General features: G+C 41.7%; 1 protein-coding gene across 1 annotated transcript in view; it reads left to right on the top strand.

Moving 5' to 3' along the window:
• The window catches only part of tsc2 (TSC complex subunit 2), a 33,726-nt gene that overhangs the window by 2,341 nt on the left and 12,460 nt on the right, over window positions 1-18,925 (top strand). Inside the window, 24 exon segments of the mRNA XM_080463718.1 lie at window positions 796-913; window positions 993-1,041; window positions 2,018-2,143; window positions 2,271-2,344; window positions 3,080-3,206; window positions 3,520-3,663; window positions 3,749-3,886; window positions 4,347-4,450; window positions 4,608-4,689; window positions 4,867-5,022; window positions 5,121-5,240; window positions 6,513-6,635; window positions 6,723-6,829; window positions 6,924-7,107; window positions 7,569-7,691; window positions 7,788-7,922; window positions 8,827-9,016; window positions 9,130-9,223; window positions 9,309-9,411; window positions 11,129-11,223; window positions 13,344-13,484; window positions 16,714-16,799; window positions 16,802-16,874; window positions 16,986-17,144. Of these exon segments, the coding sequence (XP_080319844.1) occupies window positions 796-913; window positions 993-1,041; window positions 2,018-2,143; window positions 2,271-2,344; window positions 3,080-3,206; window positions 3,520-3,663; window positions 3,749-3,886; window positions 4,347-4,450; window positions 4,608-4,689; window positions 4,867-5,022; window positions 5,121-5,240; window positions 6,513-6,635; window positions 6,723-6,829; window positions 6,924-7,107; window positions 7,569-7,691; window positions 7,788-7,922; window positions 8,827-9,016; window positions 9,130-9,223; window positions 9,309-9,411; window positions 11,129-11,223; window positions 13,344-13,484; window positions 16,714-16,799; window positions 16,802-16,874; window positions 16,986-17,144 (2,851 nt within the window).

Below are 18,925 nucleotides of genomic sequence, written 5' to 3'. Positions count from 1 at the left end.
TTCTTTTTATGAACTCGATACTTCTGATATTCTGAGGTACATGATTTCTATGAATCCAATTTTAGACACTGGGAGGAAAGAACACGCACACGTCACGGTTCATTTCATTTACAGAACTCTTGTTGGAAAAAGTCCTTTATGTCTCCTGACAGGCCCTTCTCAGCCCGTACCTCCTTCAGCTGCTCCTCATTTCAGTTTTCTGCTGCAAAATGTCTGGAATCATCTGCAGCAGACCTTCAAACTTTCTACATTTATCCCACTCTCCTCTGTCACAAATACAATGCTACCAATAATCACATTTTTAGCTTTCATCGATTTGTTTCCTAATATATAACACTGTAGATACTACTCTCTTTCTTTTAAGCTTGTGTGACAGTTTTATTGTATTTACGCATGTATGTACAGGATAAACTTGTTTCTGTGTTTTTCTTTGTGCCTCCTCGCTGCCTCTTGGCCTGATCGTCATTCTAAATGAGAACTCGTTCTCAATAGACTTATCTGGTAAAATAAATGTGAAATGATTGAAAAGACAATCTTCCCGGGGAGGAAATAGTGTAATTGTGGCTCTGTCACATCTCAGCTGATCAGTGTTGACTTGCTCCCTTTTTGTAGATGAACTTATCATCCTGTCTGAACAGATCAATTTATTTAGAGCTTCAATAGGTTATTTGACACATCCAGGGTAATGAATCCTCCTTATATATCCGAGCAGACGGACATATACGAAATTCACCTCCAAACAAGACGCCTTTCTCTTGAATCATCATAATAAGCACATTTGATTTTCGCTGGCAGCACGCTTCGTCCTCCTGTGGATGGACATCGGTCTTACCTCCGACTTTCTTCACGTTCTGGTGAATCTGGTGAAGTTCAACAGCTGCTACCTGGACCAAAACGTCTTCATCATGGTCCAGTAAGTCGGAGAAACAGCCTCACGGTTCTCCTTACTGTCCGGAAATCTTTTTAAGACGCTCTGGTTTCTCTCTCTCCAGGAAAATCTGTCTGCTGTGCAACAGAACAACGTCTTCAACCGATATTGAGGTGGGTTTTTGGGTTTGATCCACTTTTGTGACCCGTTATTATTACTGTTGTTAAACATAGACACACAGATGCTTTTTTATTATTCCCGTTGCTCTTTCTGTGGAAGATGTAGAAAACGTCTATTTGTTTTGTAAAAGAAAAGCTCATCAGTTGTATTTTTAGCAAATGTTTTGTTTTTTGTCTAATTTTATCAAGTCTTTTCAATTCACGCATTCTTTCACACTTTTATCTCGTAAAAACAAGAATAAACCGATGGATATTGCTGTAGTTTGTGGAAAAGATGTTCTCACAGGAAAAGACCTGCAGGAAATGAAGTTATGAATGAGGTCAAACTAAATCGTGTTGGACCCGTTACAACAGGACTTTTGATTGGTTCCTTCATAACGCATCTCGGACAGAAATCCTAAAACACTCTTTAGTCTTCATTCTTTTCAATCATTTGATAGTCATTGAATATACCAAAAACTATCAGATATTATAATAATCATAATGAAGGCTTAATGCACTTTGGTTCGTATATAACCGCATGAATTAATGCCGACTATTTCACCTCTCAACACCAAGCATGCTGTGTCTGCTGGGTGTGTATTTATTGGCAACTCTTGACTTTTAAATACCCTTCAGATTGCAAACAACATTTCATTCAGCGCCTGCACCATTTCCTGGGACTGATAAACTGAAATCTTCAGTAAATCGGCAGGTTATGAAAAATGCTCGACGATCCAGATAAAATGTATGATCCGCATGGTTTCTAAAAAAAAAAAGCAAAAACAGTTAGTTCCATTCATGCGGAGTACTGTATGTGTCAGAATGTATAGCTGCATTAATAGAAATATGTCTCCACATCACCGGTACACAAAACCTTTACCTAGTCTCTCATGAAGTGCTTTTTGGTTTTCATTTACAAACTACAGTTTGTAATTTAATGCAGTAATAATGTGAGTTTATTCCGAGGTTGTTTTTTTTTTGTGGCCAGGTGGCTCTACAAGTATTGGATGCAGTTGTGTGTTATAACTGCCTGCCCTCCGAATCGCTCACCGTCTTCATCATCACGCTGTGTCGTACCGTCAACGTCAAGGAGTTTTGTGAATCCTGCTGGAAGGTGAAAGAAAAGCTCACATAAACACTTTATTTTATTTGTTTGTTTGAAGTGTTGACGGGTTATAACTGCGTCCTTCTCCGGTCCTCTTGTCATTTACTCCATTTGTGTGCTTGTTCTGCTTCTCCAGTTGATGAGGAAAGTGTTGGGGACTCACCTTGGCCACAGCGCCATTTACACCATGTGTCGCATCATGGAGGAGGGGTACTTTTTTTTGTATCAACACACATTCAGACACATGTCTTTTTGCAGCTACTGTCATCTAGTACTAATACGGTTGTTGAGTAATGCGATGGCAAAATGATTTGAAATAAACAAACAAACTGACGAATGTTATGTTGATGGATTTTACTTCTAAATGACGGTTCTCATTTCTTCTTAGTCCCCATGTTTGTTTTTCTTTTTCTTTTGCGTTCTGACCAGCAGAGATTCAGAAACTCAGTATTTGTTGACTTTGTTGTTTTTACTCAGTTTTCCTTGATTTTTACTCAGTTTTCCTTGATTCTTGCCGCCTTCTGGCCTGTTGTGTGATCTAATGTTGAATCAGTGAAGTAAAAAGCAACCTCTTGCCGAGAAGATTGAGCAAAGTGTTCTCCGTCTGATGTTGACATTCATGGCATGAATGCACATTACACAAAAACCTGATTTATTGTGGTTCAGTCATTATTGCGATATGTACGAGGGGCTTTACGTTGGGATATTAACATTTCACAAAATAACAATGGCGAGCCTGATTGAACTGCTCTAAATGACGTTTCCTTGTCTACTCATGCGATGGAAATTCAGAAGGACAGAATTTTTATATATGAGAAAAAAGTCCAAAGCACAAATGCTGCCATATCGTAATCACACATGGACCCGTTGCCGTAAAATGCATGGTGCAGCCATTGTCGCCACGAGGAGGCTGTGCTCCTCATGCCTGTCTGTAATCTCCTCCAGGGTTTACATGGAGGACGCGCCGTTGTTGAGGGGAGCAGTGTTCTTTGTTGGGATGGCGCTGTGGGGGGCTCACCGACTACCTGCCCTCAAAAACACACCCACTCTCGTTTTGCCGTCTTTCTACAAGGTAACACACGAGTACATAGTCACTGTCTGTCAAAGCCAAGCTCTCACACATTTGTAATCCTGCTTTAGTGTTTTACAAACAAACCTAATGTTCTTTTTAGACGCTATCTAACATTAATGTTTAAAATCAGTGTGGAAATCTCCTTCCAGAATTACATTTAGTTAAGGCCTAAACGCAGGCATGTAAAAAGTCAAATTAAAAGTCTTACATTTCAACGTTTAGATAGGGAAATTAAAAAGAAAAGATTTATTGTGTACTAAATGTTCTTTTGTATTTAATCTGTGACTGTTCCTGTCACCCTCTTTCCCCTCAGGCCATGTCGTGTGCCAATGAGGTGGTGTCGTATGAAATCGTCCTCTCCATCACCAGGCTGATCAAGAAGTACGGGAAGGAGCTGCAGGTGGTCACGTGGGACATCCTGCTGGGCATCATCGAGCGACTGCTGCAGCAGATCCAGGTACACGCGCATGAAAATGCACATGCCTGGAGGCAAATGGCAGATCTCATTTGACCGTAGTGTTCTGCGCCCTGTGTCCTCGCAGACGATAGGAAGCACGGAGCTGAAGGCAATCGTGTACGAGCTGCTGACCACAGTAGAAGAGCTGTACGAGCAGAACGGTTATCACGGCTCCATGGAGAAGTTCTTCAGCCTGGTGGAGAAATGTGCAGACAAGAGACCTGTGAGTCTTTTTGTTGTTGTTGTTGTTGTTGTGTTTTTCCACGTTTCTTTTTGTCAATTTGTCGTCTCGTGGCTCCTTCATTGCACAAAATGCCAGAATAACATCATCCTGTACGTGATCTTTGTACTCCACCTCGCCTCCAATCATTGAAGAACTTAACCATCAACGTGCAGTTTACACACAGGGGCAAAATTTCTGTATGGAAATGTGCTTTTGCTCTTTCTCTTATTTGTGAATCTTCAAACTGCGCTGGTGTCACTGTGATTGTTCGGTGATTAAAAACTCTCACAGACAATGACCTCGGACTGTCTGTGGTCACACAGCTGTGACAGCGACCCTCCGTGAGCCTGGAGACATGGTCAAGATGGCTTGTTTTTAATTGGAGACTGCTAAAATGTCACGGCGTGTCGCTGCCGTTACTCGATGTTGCTCATTTTCCATCTAATTTTGTGTGTGACAGGATGCGTCGGTGCTGACCCTCATCTCGTACCGCGCACAGTCAATTCAGCCTGCCAAGGACGGCTGGATTCAGAGCCTTCACCGCCTCATGGAGAAATTCTTCAGGTAGGACACACACACACACACACACACACACACACACACACACACACACACACACACACACACACACACACACACACACACACACACACACTATGAGCAGTTCATGGTCAATCTTTTCATCACATTTCAGTTTTTTTCTTTTCTGTCCCTCTGAAAGAAACGAGTCTCGCAGCGTCATCAGGATCAAAGTGCTGCACATCCTGTCCTTCGTTCTCAGTACTAACCGACAACTCTACGAGGTTCGTACACTTACTCATCTCTAATTCTGTTGCAGTTTATCTAATTTAAAGATCACAAAGCTGATTGAAAATAGCTGGAAGTTGATATAACCATTTATCTTTCTTATGCCTTCCTTACTCTGCAGTTTTGTTTTTCCTAGGCTGATGCAGCTTTTGTGTTTCTTTTTTTTTCAACAGGACGAGTTGATTGAAATGGTGGTGATCCCTCAGCTCAGTGGGATTGCTGAAGACCGGGATCTGGCCGTCAGGAAACAGGCCACCCAACTATTGGTGGACCTCGCCGAGGGCTGCAACACGCATCACTTCACCAGCCTGCTGGACATAATAGAACGGGTGCACACACAGAATCTCATCACTTGGTTCCCCCTCATTCATTTCAGCCCAAATGAAATCACTTGGAGAGCTAATTTCATTATTTGTTTACATCCTAGGTGGCCAGTCGCTCTCTGGTCTGCTCGGGGCCCCTGGAGGTTTCTGAGAGAGACCCTACAGCTGAGTCTCCTATGGAAGATGTCAGGACTGCCATACTGGGGCTGCTGGAAATCCTTCAGGTACACACACACACACACACACACACACACACACACACACACACACACACACACACACACACACACACACACACACACACACACACACACACACACACACACACACATACACACACATGATCAGAGTATTACTCCGATTCTCAGACTGCTGTCTTAAAGTTGCAAGAGAAAACCATAAACATATTTATTATTTGGTTTCAATAAATATGTTTGCGTTATGCAGCACGCCAACAAGGCAACCCATTGATTGTTACAAGTTTTATGATCTACATAAACTTTGAAATGTATTTTATCGACAAGGAAAGGTGTTAATCTGTCTGCAAAGTAAAACTGAGAACATTCCGAGCGACTGCCAGGTCTAAATTCATGCTGCTTTCCAGTTGCTTCATTTCTTGGAAATCTGAGCTATTTTAGTTGTTGCGGAGCAGAAGTAACGAGCGACCTGCTTCCTTCAGATCAGGATCCTGACAGTAAACTTGTGTCGGCTTCAATGATCCCAAGTTTTCTTTTCACTGTGCTCACCAAATTATCTTTAGATCTAATGTGTTATACTCAAATTCCAATTTTTCAGTTTTCTAGTATGCATGAGAGAGCCAACGTTTGTACCCGTGCAAATGACGTTTTTTTTTTAATACTAAAGTGAGCTTGCACGCCAACAGTTTAGATGGAAGTATGTTTATTATTGTTTGACCTCTAAAGTTGGATGCAACCGGCTTCATCGAGACTGAGCAGCATCACTCGGCAACATTTACAAACACGACACAAATGTCAAATATGTTTGATGAAAATGAATATCATGAAGAAGAAGAATGGTTTTATTCCCTCTAAATGACACTTGATTATCTTTGCCGGTTATGCACTTATAAACTACATAGATTTTTGTTGAAATCAATTGACAAAATTCCTTGGTTCCAATAAAGATAAGAGCTATACTGGGACAGATGAATGCAAATAATTAACGGCACAATTAATAACTGTCTTGTTTTAATTTTATAAAGTAGAACTCCTACAATATGCTTTAAGGATTCATCAGAAAACATCCAAAGGAATCATCTCATTTGTGTTTTTATTAGTTGTTTTTTAACATCATTTGTTGCTCTGCCTGAACATTTTAATCTCTTCCTTTAGCCTCACTGCTTCTCGAGCACTTTGCTTTTGCAGGACTCACTGTAAATGGGCTTTTATAACGCATTTTACTAGCAAGCAGTCTCATGAGTGTACATAAAAAAACACATTTTCCTAATGTTCTCTTATATTTCTTTTTCCTGACAGAGCAAACTGTACAGCCTGCCAGCCAGCCACGCGAGTCGCGTTTATGAATTACTTATCAGCCACTTACAACTTCACTACAAGAACAAGTACTGTTCACCTATTGCCTCCAGTATTAGACTACAGGTAGGAGTAATCAATTCCCTGTATTTATCATTGTGTTGCATTTGTGATCCCTTTTCCTATGCTGACTCGTTTATCTCCCTCATTGAGGTGTTTGACTTCTTCCTGATGATGCGTGCCGACTCTCTTCATCGGCTCGGCGTTCCCAACAAAGATGGAGCCATAAGATTCAGCCCTTATTGCTATTGTGACACAGGGTGAGGACGTGTGACGCTTCAAAACCTGTTCCTGCCTCATCACATTTCAGTCGGTTTCCCATTGAAAACAAAGATGTCTTCTTTGTTACTTCAGAGAGCAAGAGAAGCGTGTCAGTGAGAAGAAGCTGACAGGCTCAACATCGCCTCCTGCTGGCAGTCCTTCGACTGCTGCTGCTCCGCCTGTCCTGACTGCCCCGCCTGCTTCAGCAGCATCCATACGCTCAGCCTACCTGCCCTACGCTCCTGCCTTCAGTGTCCTGCTGCAGTGCCTCAAGATGGTACACGCCTTTACTTTTGAAACAGATCTGTGTCTTACCATTAATAATACAGTGACAAATCTCTTTGGAAACATTAGAAGAGAAAAACACAGATGCTTCAGAGATGCATGTGTGGAACTGCATTACGTGTCCTGTTTGTGTGTATTTGTGCCTTTTGGAGAAAAGTTATCAGCATGGAGCTGTGTATTTATCTGTTAGGTTTGGGTTCAAAATGTGTACAAACTTTATAATGTCAGCACAAACACATTTAGCAGTTAGCTGATAGACTAACTGCTGCACAGAGTACACAGAGCACAGCGTGTTATAGATGAAAAAAGCACACAGACACACTATCCATTGTTAAGTCAATTCAGCAAACTTTATTTGCAATCTCATTGAATTACATTCTGTTCAACTGACTGATGCACTTTGCATAAACCAGCATGCTAAAAATATTGATGTGTTTCGATCTTTTCTTGCAGGAGACGGACTGGAAGGTGCTGAAGCTGGTTCTTGACAAGCTGCCGTGGACGCTGCAGTACAAAGTGCTGCTGCTCACGTCGCCGTGCATCTTAGATCTGCTCTGTTCGACACTCTGCTGCATGGTACTTCAAATGTGTGCCCCTACCAACAAATAGCAATTAGTAGTGTCTATGAATTCCATTCTTACGTTCACTGCTTTTCCTCGAACGTGTGTGTAGGTGACGGATCGTCTGATCTCGGAGCGCTTAAAGAAAGTCCCAGAAGGGTTTTCACGCACAGACGTCCAGCTGGCAGTAGTTCCTGTCCTCACAGCGATCACTTCCTACCACAACTATCTGGAACAATCCAGACAGGTACAATTGACAATCTGCAGCAAGAACACAGAGCATATACTTGCATGATATGAGCTCTTCCCACCCAGTTTCAGGATGTTTTTAAACTTTAAATTTACAGATTGTTTTCAACCACAAGATCCACATTTGCAGAAAACAGCTGGTTTACTAGTTCCTCTGCAGAGTTCTCGCTAAACTCTCTTTTTGGTTGTTATTTTGACTGTTGAAAATTGAAATATTTAATTGCCTATGGTTTAAATTTTCTTAACAAATAGAACCATTTGTGGATGCTTTATACTGTCATGAGATTGTATCACCTGTAAATATGGTGGTATGCCATCTCTTCATATAGTAAAATATAAAGTAAATCATGTCAGAATGTGAAATGTTTCACATTAAGAAACTTGATCATACGTGACCTGTAACCTGGGAATAATGTTATCAAGTTACTTTTCATACCAAGTTATTGTTAAAAATATGAAGTCAAACGTTCGAACATCTATTCAGTCCATTGGAGACGAACAATAACAGACCCTTAAATTCTACGCGGCCAATGTAGTCGCCAGTTCTCCTCAAACGCATGGTTTCAGACTGGGAGAGGAAACAAGGTACCAAGAAAAAAACCTTTCTTGTCACGAGGCGAAACGGCAGCACTCAACCTCCAATAAACTGGCTGCAAAATTTTTAATGTTCCTGTTATTATGTGATGATCTGTGTTTTGCTCTGTGTGCCAGCTTTTTTGACGAGTATGATTGTGTCTGTAGGAGACTTGCACCCGATATTAAAAAGCAAGGTTTCCAGTTCACTGTAAAATCCGTTCACCGACAGTAAATATTTGGTTAACTCGACCCCAGGCTTTCATTTTAGCTAAAAATGGTGCAAAACGCTTGGATCAACCTGAGCTGATTTCTCCCCCTCTTGGCAGCGAGAGCTGGTGCAGTGCCTGGAGACGGGCCTCATTTACCGCTGTGCCAAGCAGTGTGTGGTGGCCCTCACCATGTGCACGGTGGAGATGCCTGATATCATGATCAAGCTCCTGCCTGCTCTCATCGTCAAGCTCACCCATATCTCCGCCACCGTTGCCATGGCATCGCCGATGCTGGAGTTTCTCTCCAGTGAGTGCTCGCAGCTTTTTTCTCCTCCAATTTGTCTGAAGATTGCTGAAAGTTGAGAGAGCAGAGAGTAAGAGAGGTTGTTAATGTGCTGCTCCTTCCACTTTGGTTCACAGCTCTGGTGCGCCTTCCTCACCTGTATGCCAACTTTGTAGCTGAGCAGTACGTCAGTGTGTTTGCCATCTCTCTGCCCTACACCAACCCCTCCAAGTGAGCGCTCACACAAACACCAACACATCTGCTTTCAGCTGCACAGAGGCTCTCTGACTGCTGTTTATTTTTCCATTTCTCTCAGATTCAACCAGTACATTGTGTCCCTCGCCCACCACGTGATCGCCATGTGGTTCATTCGCTGCAGACTGCCCTTCCGCAAGGACTTTGTTCAATATATAACGAAGGTACAGCCCAGAATACACATTGTAAATGTGCTAATTGATACTCTTCCTTCAACCATCTTAAAAAGACAACTTATCGAAAGAATTTCATAGAGAAAATTTAAATAAATCCAACAACAACTCCCACATCAGTGTTAATGATGTCTTTTCTTTAATTGTCCTTCTGTATTTTCATAATGAAACCTCACACTGGAGGAGATTTTAACGCAGTGCTGACATTATAATGGCAGTTCTTTCTCCTGGTTACTGAGCGACAACAGGTGATTTTCAAGTTGCGTGATAATGTTTACAACACTCAATAATAGTTAAAGGTTTTCAATGAAATGCGTGTGTCATATCTTCTATATCCCTGTTTTTCTTGTTGTTTTTTAATTCCAAGCTGTAGTCAGCAGGTAGTTTTAGTCTTGTTAAATCCTTAAACTCAAAGTTGAGAAAAGTCCTGTCCTTATTAAAAAAATAAATCAATTCAGTTTTCTTTCTGATAAGTGTGTTTTACTTACTTCTATGTTCAATGTTTTGTTCAGACTGGACCAATGTGTCATATGTAGGTTTGGACAAAACCATGTTCATGTTCTTGTTTTCATGCTAAACTAACATCTCACCACGGAAGCTTCAGTTATTGACAAAAAGGCAATTATTTATTATCATGTTAATATTGTTCCAAAGATCTGTGCTCATAAAATAAGTGATCAGATATTTTCAGTAGCTCATAGACTGTGTTCAGGTTTGAAGGTTTTTGTTGGAAACACTAGCAAAGGTGCTTATCTTCAGATCCTTCAGATTCAATTTATTTGTAAAGAGTCCAAATGACTTGTAAGAGATTTGACACAGGAAGAGAAAACCTTTTTTTTTTTTTTTCTGGAAGTTTTATTATTTCAGTATTATTGGCACAAGATAAGAACAGAGTCCTGTGATTGTTCAGTTAAAATGCATTAACGCACATTTCAGTTTGTGCTGATAAGACAATGAGGCTGGTATCGAACCACACGTGGACCAACATGCTCAGTGCTGCTTGAGAAGTTCATATCAAACTGAATGATTGAATCACTAAAGCTACTCATGTACAACAGTATTTACTTATAAATATGAAATGACAGAATTTGTAAATCTTTTTTTTTTCCCAGATGTATAACATATCCTCAAAACAGCAGAACTACAGACTTTTTAACCGGAAGGAAAATTTGCTCAAATAAAAATAACAACGTTTCCCATCTTCATATTCGGCGCATGAGTTTTCTGACTAGATACTTTGGAAAGTATCATGTCTAAATGAGCCAATCCATAAGGCTCAATGTGCCATTGTGTTAAGATTAAAGGCCGAATTATGTTTGTTTCACTTTTTTTCTTGGTAAAAATAGTTTGAAAAGAAACAAACTAAAATAACTTTGACCCCCAAATAAAGTGTCAGTATGAGATTAATATTCCTGTGAAGTAGGAAAGTCAGAACTGCTTTAGAACCAGACTGTGGAGAAAAAAAAGAAAGAGTATAATTGTTTTATTCTAAAACATTGTAAATGATATAAAACATACATAGAATTTGTTGTGTTTTTTTTTGCCTTTTGGGTTATTTGTTTTTTCCCCATATCCTCTTGTTTTGCGGTAAAGATGGCAGGGGACTTCCATCTAATCCAAGTATTAAACAATAAGTTGTGAGTGAATCTGAGTGAAGTTTGTTCGCGGGACTCAAAGTCACCTGCCATCTCTCTTTCTTTGCTTTCAGGGTTTACGGTCCAACGTTCTGCTCCCGTTCGATGACGGTCACGAGCAAAGTCCATTTCGAGCGCGAAGCACCAGCCTCAATGAGCGGCCCAAGAGGTAAAGCAGCATGTCCACTCTCAGCAGAGCGGTGACCTTTGACCCCGCAGCACCGCTCGCTGCCCGTGTGGAAAGTTGTTGTGTTGGAGGGGTGGCGAGCTGCAAAGAGAATGAGGGACTCAGCATTACTAACACTGTGGCGTGATGGTTAGAGTGACTCCTCACAGGTTGCCATGGTGATCATTAGTCGTCCCTATTCATTTCTTGTGCTATTTCCCTCCTTTTTTAATTTTTTTTTATATGTGTTCCTTTACCACGATTTTATTTTAAAAATTTACTTTTCTCATGTTGAAGACACACAAGGATGAACACATCAACATGAAAACCTGGAAAACATGATGCCATTTTATTCTATTAATGTTAGATGGTTTTGTTTTTACACGTTCATATTTCCCAGGTGTTCCTGCCCTGTGTTTACCGCCTGTGTTTCTCTCCATCTGACTGCTGTTTATGACCACAGTCAGTTTTATCACTGCACACACAGAAATAGACGCACTTGTTCACACAGCGGTATAAGGAGGATTTTTCTCAGGGTCATTTCCATTCATGGACGGTGGGAATATTTGGTGTCCATGTCATGGCTGGCAGACACGGATTAGTAACTGAGTGAGAAAAACTATTCACCCTTTAGGATGTGGTATACGTTTCTCTCATTGCTCATAGACCGTTTATGACGTCAACAAAAGTTTGGTTGCCCATATTGGAGACATTACAGTGGCGTCCTGGGACTTCCTCCGTAAGATTGTCCAATCACAGACGAGACGTGGCGGTTAAAAATAAAAGGATTGATTGATAACCTAAATAGATGGTGAGTGGTAGAACAGTTTGGTGGAGAAAAAGAGGCTTTAGTGGTGCCGCTCCTGCATGTGCTGAAAAGCCATTGTTCATTTAGAGGAAGCTTACTGTTTGTTTTGGTGGCCATCCCCGGAATCTACGTATTTTATTTGCCCTTTTCTAACTAGTATATTTTAAATTCCAATCCCCCTGAAAACCGTTTTTGGTTCCCACACTCGCTAATCTCCCCGAAACCTCATAAAACCTTTGCTGCTTCAGTAACAAAGCACTCTCTTCCCCATTACAGCTCCTAACTGTGAAAACACATCCAAACGTCTGCTAACATCAGCCACCAGCGGTCGTTTACATCCACCCACCTTCAGTATAACGCTCAGTGTGGCACCGTCGTCCTCGTGCTGCTCGTCGCCTCCTGTGTGGTTGGAGTTCTGCGTGTCGGATCATTTCAGGATCTTTTAAAGCCTTGTTAAATAAAGTCGGTTTTCACGTTAAGGAAACTCATTCATTTCTCGTCTCATTGCAAAGATGAAACTATTAAAAAGCTTTGGTTCAGACTTGCTGAGCTCCAACCATAAAGTTTAATTCTCCATAATTCTTTTCTTTCTTTTTTCATGTTTTAACTTCTATCATGTAAGGCCTGTGCTGAGTCCATCCCCTATTGTTATACTTCTCCCGTACTAGTCCTCGGCTTTACTATGAACCTGCTGTGTGAAATAATGTTTATTTTGTTGCTCTTCTGAATATTTTCTGTGTGTTTTCCTTTCTGAATAGCAGATGCTGTTTTACCCTCCCTCTGCTGTAGCTTGTCTGTTTTCAGTCGAGTGGATGTTTATGTGTTAGATTTTTTTGGTTGAATCCTCCTTTTCTTTCTCCGCTCTCCTGTGATCTGATTCATGATGTTCACTGCTGTTAATTTTCACCTTGTTTTGTTTTTTCTTCATTTGAACCCCCCGCCCTGCGCTACCTCCTGCGATTGATGCTGCGCTGTGGTTGTGGTTTTGGGGGGTGGTTGTGTCATCCTGGATCCTTCCCACATTGCTCATGGCCCCTCCCTTCTCCCCCTGTGTGACGCCTGTCCTCTGCCCCCCCCCCCCCTCATGGCATTTACCCCCTGGTCACCTGCTCGTGTTGCTCTGGTGCTCGGGTGATGTTTCCTGTCATCCCCTGGTATACTTTTACACCGCACTCTCCCCCCTCCCCACGCTCCCAAACCACTGCCACACCCTCACGATGATCCATGCCGTTACTGCCCAACGCCACCGTAACTCTATCCGGGCCCCTCGCTACCCTTCCCGTTCCAATTGCCATGGAAACTCATCTCTGCCCAGTCTGCGGGCGGCAAAAGTGGCAAAGGCGGCAGCAGCAGTAGCCAATAGCAGCAGCTCTCCTGTTAAAGAGCTGAGGGACCTCTCAGCCATGGACGCTTTCCGCTCCCGCAGCATCAGCGTCTCTGAACACGCGGTCCGCAGGTTAGAGAAGAGCCTTCCGGGTAACAAAACAAAAATCCAATAACAACCCAAACACTTGTTGTCTTCCTCCATGGGATGGTCGATGGGCTGTAGGGTCACTGTCATGCGTTGGGGTGGTGTGTTGCCGGGGCAACCTGGAGAGGGTGGTGCATGCTGGAGGAAGAGTTTTGGTTTTTGCTTTGTTTTGGGCTGCGGTCATCTTGGTGCTGTTTCACAATTTATTTTTCCCCTGATTTGCTTTTGCATGCAGTATTTGTAGAAGACATTTAGGAAAACATCTTGTTCCATGTGTTGATGTTTTTCCGTTTGGTTTTGCTCTAACACGTTTTTTGATTTGGTTTTAACTTTAATTCAGTCTTTGGTTTGACTTTTTTTTTTTTATTCTTTATTTTGTTTTGCTGGGTGGTTTGCTGACTGGTTTTGTTTGGCCTTAACAACAAATGAATGGCAGGAGGGACTGGTGCAAAGCATGTTACTCATAATGGTTTGATTTTACTTTCTTTACCCAAAACAACACCAACTTTCATCTTTGTTGCTTCCTCGGCCAGGGACAAGAGGGACAGCATCGTCACAAGAGCTTTGTTTGCTTGCTTGACATAATTTGGTTTTATGTGGCTCCAGTCAAAACATCCACTGTGCTGCTATGACCATGGCAATCTCCTAGTGTGGGATTTTAGGATGAGCTGGGCTGAGGGAAACGTTTGACAGGCTGATCAACAGATTGAAATCACACACACACACACACACACACACACACACACACACACACACACACACACACACACACACACACACACACACACACACACACACACACACACACACACACACACACACACACACACACACACTACGGAAAAGTATTAGGGCCATTGAAGGAAAAAAAAATTTAGAGGCAAAAAAAAAAAACACCTTCATGCACGTCAGAAAAAGTCGACAATCAAAGTCTAGATTTTTTTTTTCCCCGAGGTAAACAAAAAAAAAAAACCTTCGTGGAAAATCAAACTTGAGATTTTTCTTTCACGGAGAGACGTCGATCCATCCCTCATCATTTGCCCGTAGATGTGAATTCACATTAACTCACTTAATTCTGACTATATCGGGTTGCTTACTGCTTATGGACGTGTGATTTTACACAGGATTTCCTTGATTAATAAGAACATTTAAATAAGCAGCCCGGGATCCGTGCCTTTGTCCTTCGTACTCGATGAACTTCCGTGACAGAACAACGCTGCAGGCTGCTCTGTCTCTTCTGGTCCTGATACGGATGATAACTGTGTTTATGAGCTAAATCCTGTTCTGAAGCATCTCTTCATCACTTCATTAAACCACCTATGATGCATTTTGTAGAAGCAGTCACATGTGCTGGCGTGTGGATGGACGGACTTTGTAAAAAAAACTTTTTTTCCACCGTGACAAAAAAAATCTCGACTTTGATTTCTGACTTTTTCTTCTTTTTTTTTTTGCCTCCTCATTTTTTTTTTCTTCAGTGGCCCTAATACTCTTCCGTACACGCGCACTACTCACCTCATGTGTTTTTGCTTTTATCTTCGTGGCAGAGCTGCATGCATTAAGCGACAGTTGTCGATCTAACATTGCAGTTGTCACCATATTTAATATTTAAAATGTCGTGACTCTTTTGCCCAACAGATGGCAATAGAAGTTCAGCACTCCAAACACTTGAAGCTTTTCGTGTTTACTCCCAACATAAAAAACAACCTCAATGCATTAAACAACTGCAGTGTGGATCTGTTTAACCAGCTTCTAATGCTAAATGGCTGCAAATTCTTTTTTTCTTATTTTTCTTTGGTTATCAAGAGATGATTTTGTGAAACTGTTTTCTTTTGAAATCTGCTTTCTGGTGGACATTTATTCCATCTTGAACATCATGACCATGTTTTCATTGATGTAATTGAGATGTGATAAGCTCAAATCTAACTTTACAAAAAATTTCCAAATTGTGGAATTCTTTTTTTTTCATTTGGATTAATTGAAATGAACCACTCTAGCTAGAAGTGGGATTACAAATTGGTAAATCCAGGGTCCATGGTCATGTACATTTGGAGTATTTGTTCACTCTGCATTAAAGTGCAAACATGTATTGCTCTCAGTAGAAGAGGGGTAAGTAAAGAAAATGGCTTGGTTGGTTGACGTGCTGGGACTTGGTCTGACTGGCGAGAGTACTTTTAAAAATAATAAACTATGAGATTAACTATAATCCCAGAGCACAGTTCTGATTTATGAAACCACATGTCTCTGCAAACTATAACCTCAATAATAAAGGTAAAGCAATATGTCTTATCCCGCCTTCAACAAAGCCAAAGAATGTTGTTTTTCTCCTTTCAGACTTTATGGTAGAGCTGTTGAATTTTATTGGATGAGATTAGATTGCAGTGGCGGTTTGACCCACCGAGAGGCCGTTTGGTTCAATATGAATTTGACTTGGTATTGAGAATATCTTTCAGTCCTGTTTGCACCAAGGCCAGTGAAATGTGGACCATGTTCAGCTGAGATGAATTCCCATCAGTGTAGCACTCTCCCAATGTGACGCAGCAGTCGTGTTTGTCCGAACAGCTGAGTGCGTCGCTCTCTGTTTGTTTTTGCGGTGTGTTTCTGTTTTTCGCTTTGTTTCTTGCTCACTTTGGCTGCCTTGAGGAACAGGAACACTGCATTACTCTGGCCTAGCCTTCAGGGAATCAAAAGTGACCGTGTTAACCTGAACTGCGTTTTTTAACCTAATTTGTTGAGAGAACTCCCAGTACTGGTTCTTAACGTGTTCCACCTTTCTGTTTAAAGGATATTTGGTCCATAGCAGCGTCTCCCTGGAAATGTTCCTGCGTCAAAATACGTTACAGAGCAGATCGTTTTATCTTCCTACACCAGTTCCCGTTTGCACTTTTAGAAATTATAAATTTGGTTTTACAAACTATGAGGCCTTTCATACCACATCCCAGCATGTTTGTATTTTATAATGTTTGAGAAATTGTGATCGCGCTCGAATGATTTTGCTTATACACACGTGTGCATGTTTGCTTGTTTTGCATGATGGAGAGTTAGAAACACGAGTATGATTTCAAATTTACATCCTGCAGTTGTCTTTGTAATTTGTGCATCAGGGTTTGCATGTCTGTGTTTGATTGTATACTTAGATATACTGTGCTCTCTGTGCTTTCCTCTCGCTCTTCTGCCCCTCTTAATGATTTTTATTAATCTCCGTCTCCTCCTGTAGGATGCACACCTCCACCACCACCTGCAGTCTGGGGTCTGCAGATGAAAATGCGGTGACTCAAGCAGACGAGGGACTAAAGACGGTCCACCTGAGCTTACGGAGACTTGCCTGGACATGATGGCACGATATGTGTTTTCTAATTTCTCCGCACTGCCCAAAAGGTGAGCCGATACTTTAAAAAAAAAAAAAAAAAAAGCATTTGAGTGCTGATGTTTTATGGAAGAGTTGATAGGAGCTGCAGTGACGACACTGGCCACTGGCGGTCCTCTCAGATCTCCTATTGCAGAGTTCCTGTTGGCAGGAGGCCGCAGTTTGACCTGGTTGGTGGGCAACAAGCTGGTGACCATAACGACCAGTGGAGGGGTTCGAACACAAGCGCTGCTGGGCCTGGACATGACCGAACGTCTGGGAGGAGGAGGGGAGATGACCAGGTGAGAGAGACCGAGACCTGTCGATCCTCATATGTTAAAGGAGAGAGAGAGAGAGAGAGAGAGGAGAGAGAGAGAGAGAGAGAGAGAGAGAGAGAGAGAGAGAGAGAGAGTGAGAGAGAGAGAGAGAGAGAGAGAGAGAGAGAGAGAGAGAGAGAGAGAAGAGAGAGAGAGAGAGAGAGAGAGAGAGAGAGAGAGAGAGAGAGGATGAGAGAGAGAGAGAGAGAGAAGAGACGAGAGAGAGTGAGAGAGAGAGAGAGAGAAGAGAGAGAGAGAGAGAGAGAGAGGAGGAGAAGAGAGGAGAGGAAGTGAGAGAGAGAGAGAGATAGAGAGAGAAGAGAGAGAGAGAGAGAGAGAGAGAGAGACTGCTGCATGTTTGTCCTGAACTTATGTTTAATTATTTAAAACCACATCTTTCATTCTTTTGACTTCTCAGTCAATATGTATGCTCATGCAGTTATTTACTGTCCATTTTAAAATAATCTTGAGACCCATTTTGTTTCCTTGGCTTTTAATCCAGCTAGAGATTTGATTTGACTTTACTGATTGCACCTCTGTTTTTGGATTTTTATGTCTATTTATGTACAGCACTTTGGTTCAGCTCTAGAAATAAAGTTGAGTTGAGTATATCTGGATCAGGTATGAGAAAATACTTCAAATTAACACATAACATAATGCTTTGGCATTTGACAACTTTTCATTGATCACGTTCAAGCTGCTTACCTTTTCCTTCTCTCTGGGGTGAAACACATCGAGGTAAACAAAGGTGAAGTCACGTCACCGTAACGCACTCAAAATTTCTTCCCCACAGTTATTTTTGCTCAACACAATCTACTCAATCCTTGGTAATGCAACAAACCCATTTAATTTTAAGTTTAATTGATTTGACATTTAAAGCATCAGTTGTAGCCACAGCTGCCCTGGGGCATGCTGACAGAGCTCCGACCACCACCAACATTCATATGAGGTAAAGTGCACAACAACAATAACTTTTTGATAGAGTGGGATTTGACCCGCCAACCCTCCGGTTATTGGACAACCGACTCTACCATTGAGCCACGATCGCCTCGTTTTAGAGATTTGCCAGATTTCTGAGCCTTCCAGTGGAAAACCCGGGTCAGGCACACTGTAAACGGGCCTTAACATGTCGGGGGAAAACAGCCAATCTGGCAACAGCAGCCACCAGCGTCACACCGCCAGATACGTCATCAAAATGCGAAGCATCACAACAAAAACAAATAGAAGACAGATTACTACCTCAGACTCTGTCTCCACGATTAATACTTCATCTTCGTATGGTTACCATACTCTCCGGACGACAAGCCGCTACTTTTTTTAATTAATTTTTTTACATGCTTTGAACCCTGCGGCGGACGATTCTGCTTTTTAAAGGTTAACAAGCTTCATGCTGCTGATACGTGGGTGATGCGTTCAGGTGCATCACGTAACTCCAAAGCTCGCAGCAACATACTGGGGAAAAAAAAAAAAAGAATTATGAACTAGTTCATTTTTTGAACTATGGATTTAGAACTATGAACTGAACTAGTTCATATTAAAATTTGTAAACTGAACATTGAACTAGTTCATGTAGAAAGTGAACTTTCCCAACACTGCTTGTCAACACACTGTGTGGGGTGGCGGGGCACCTGGCACACCTGAGAGCAGCATGAGAGCCGGGGGAGAGAGAGAGAGAGAGAGAGTTTTGATTATTTTGGATGTTTACAATGTCTTTTTTCATAAAACAATTCCAATTTTAAGTATCCTTAAGAAATAAATGTTTATCT

The sequence above is a fragment of the Lipophrys pholis genome (assembly GCF_963383615.2).
Source record: "Lipophrys pholis genome assembly, chromosome: 5".
Classification (NCBI taxonomy): domain Eukaryota; kingdom Metazoa; phylum Chordata; class Actinopteri; order Blenniiformes; family Blenniidae; genus Lipophrys; species Lipophrys pholis.
The sequence above is the reverse complement of the archived record's forward strand: the minus strand, read 5'-3'. Positions and strand labels throughout refer to the sequence as shown.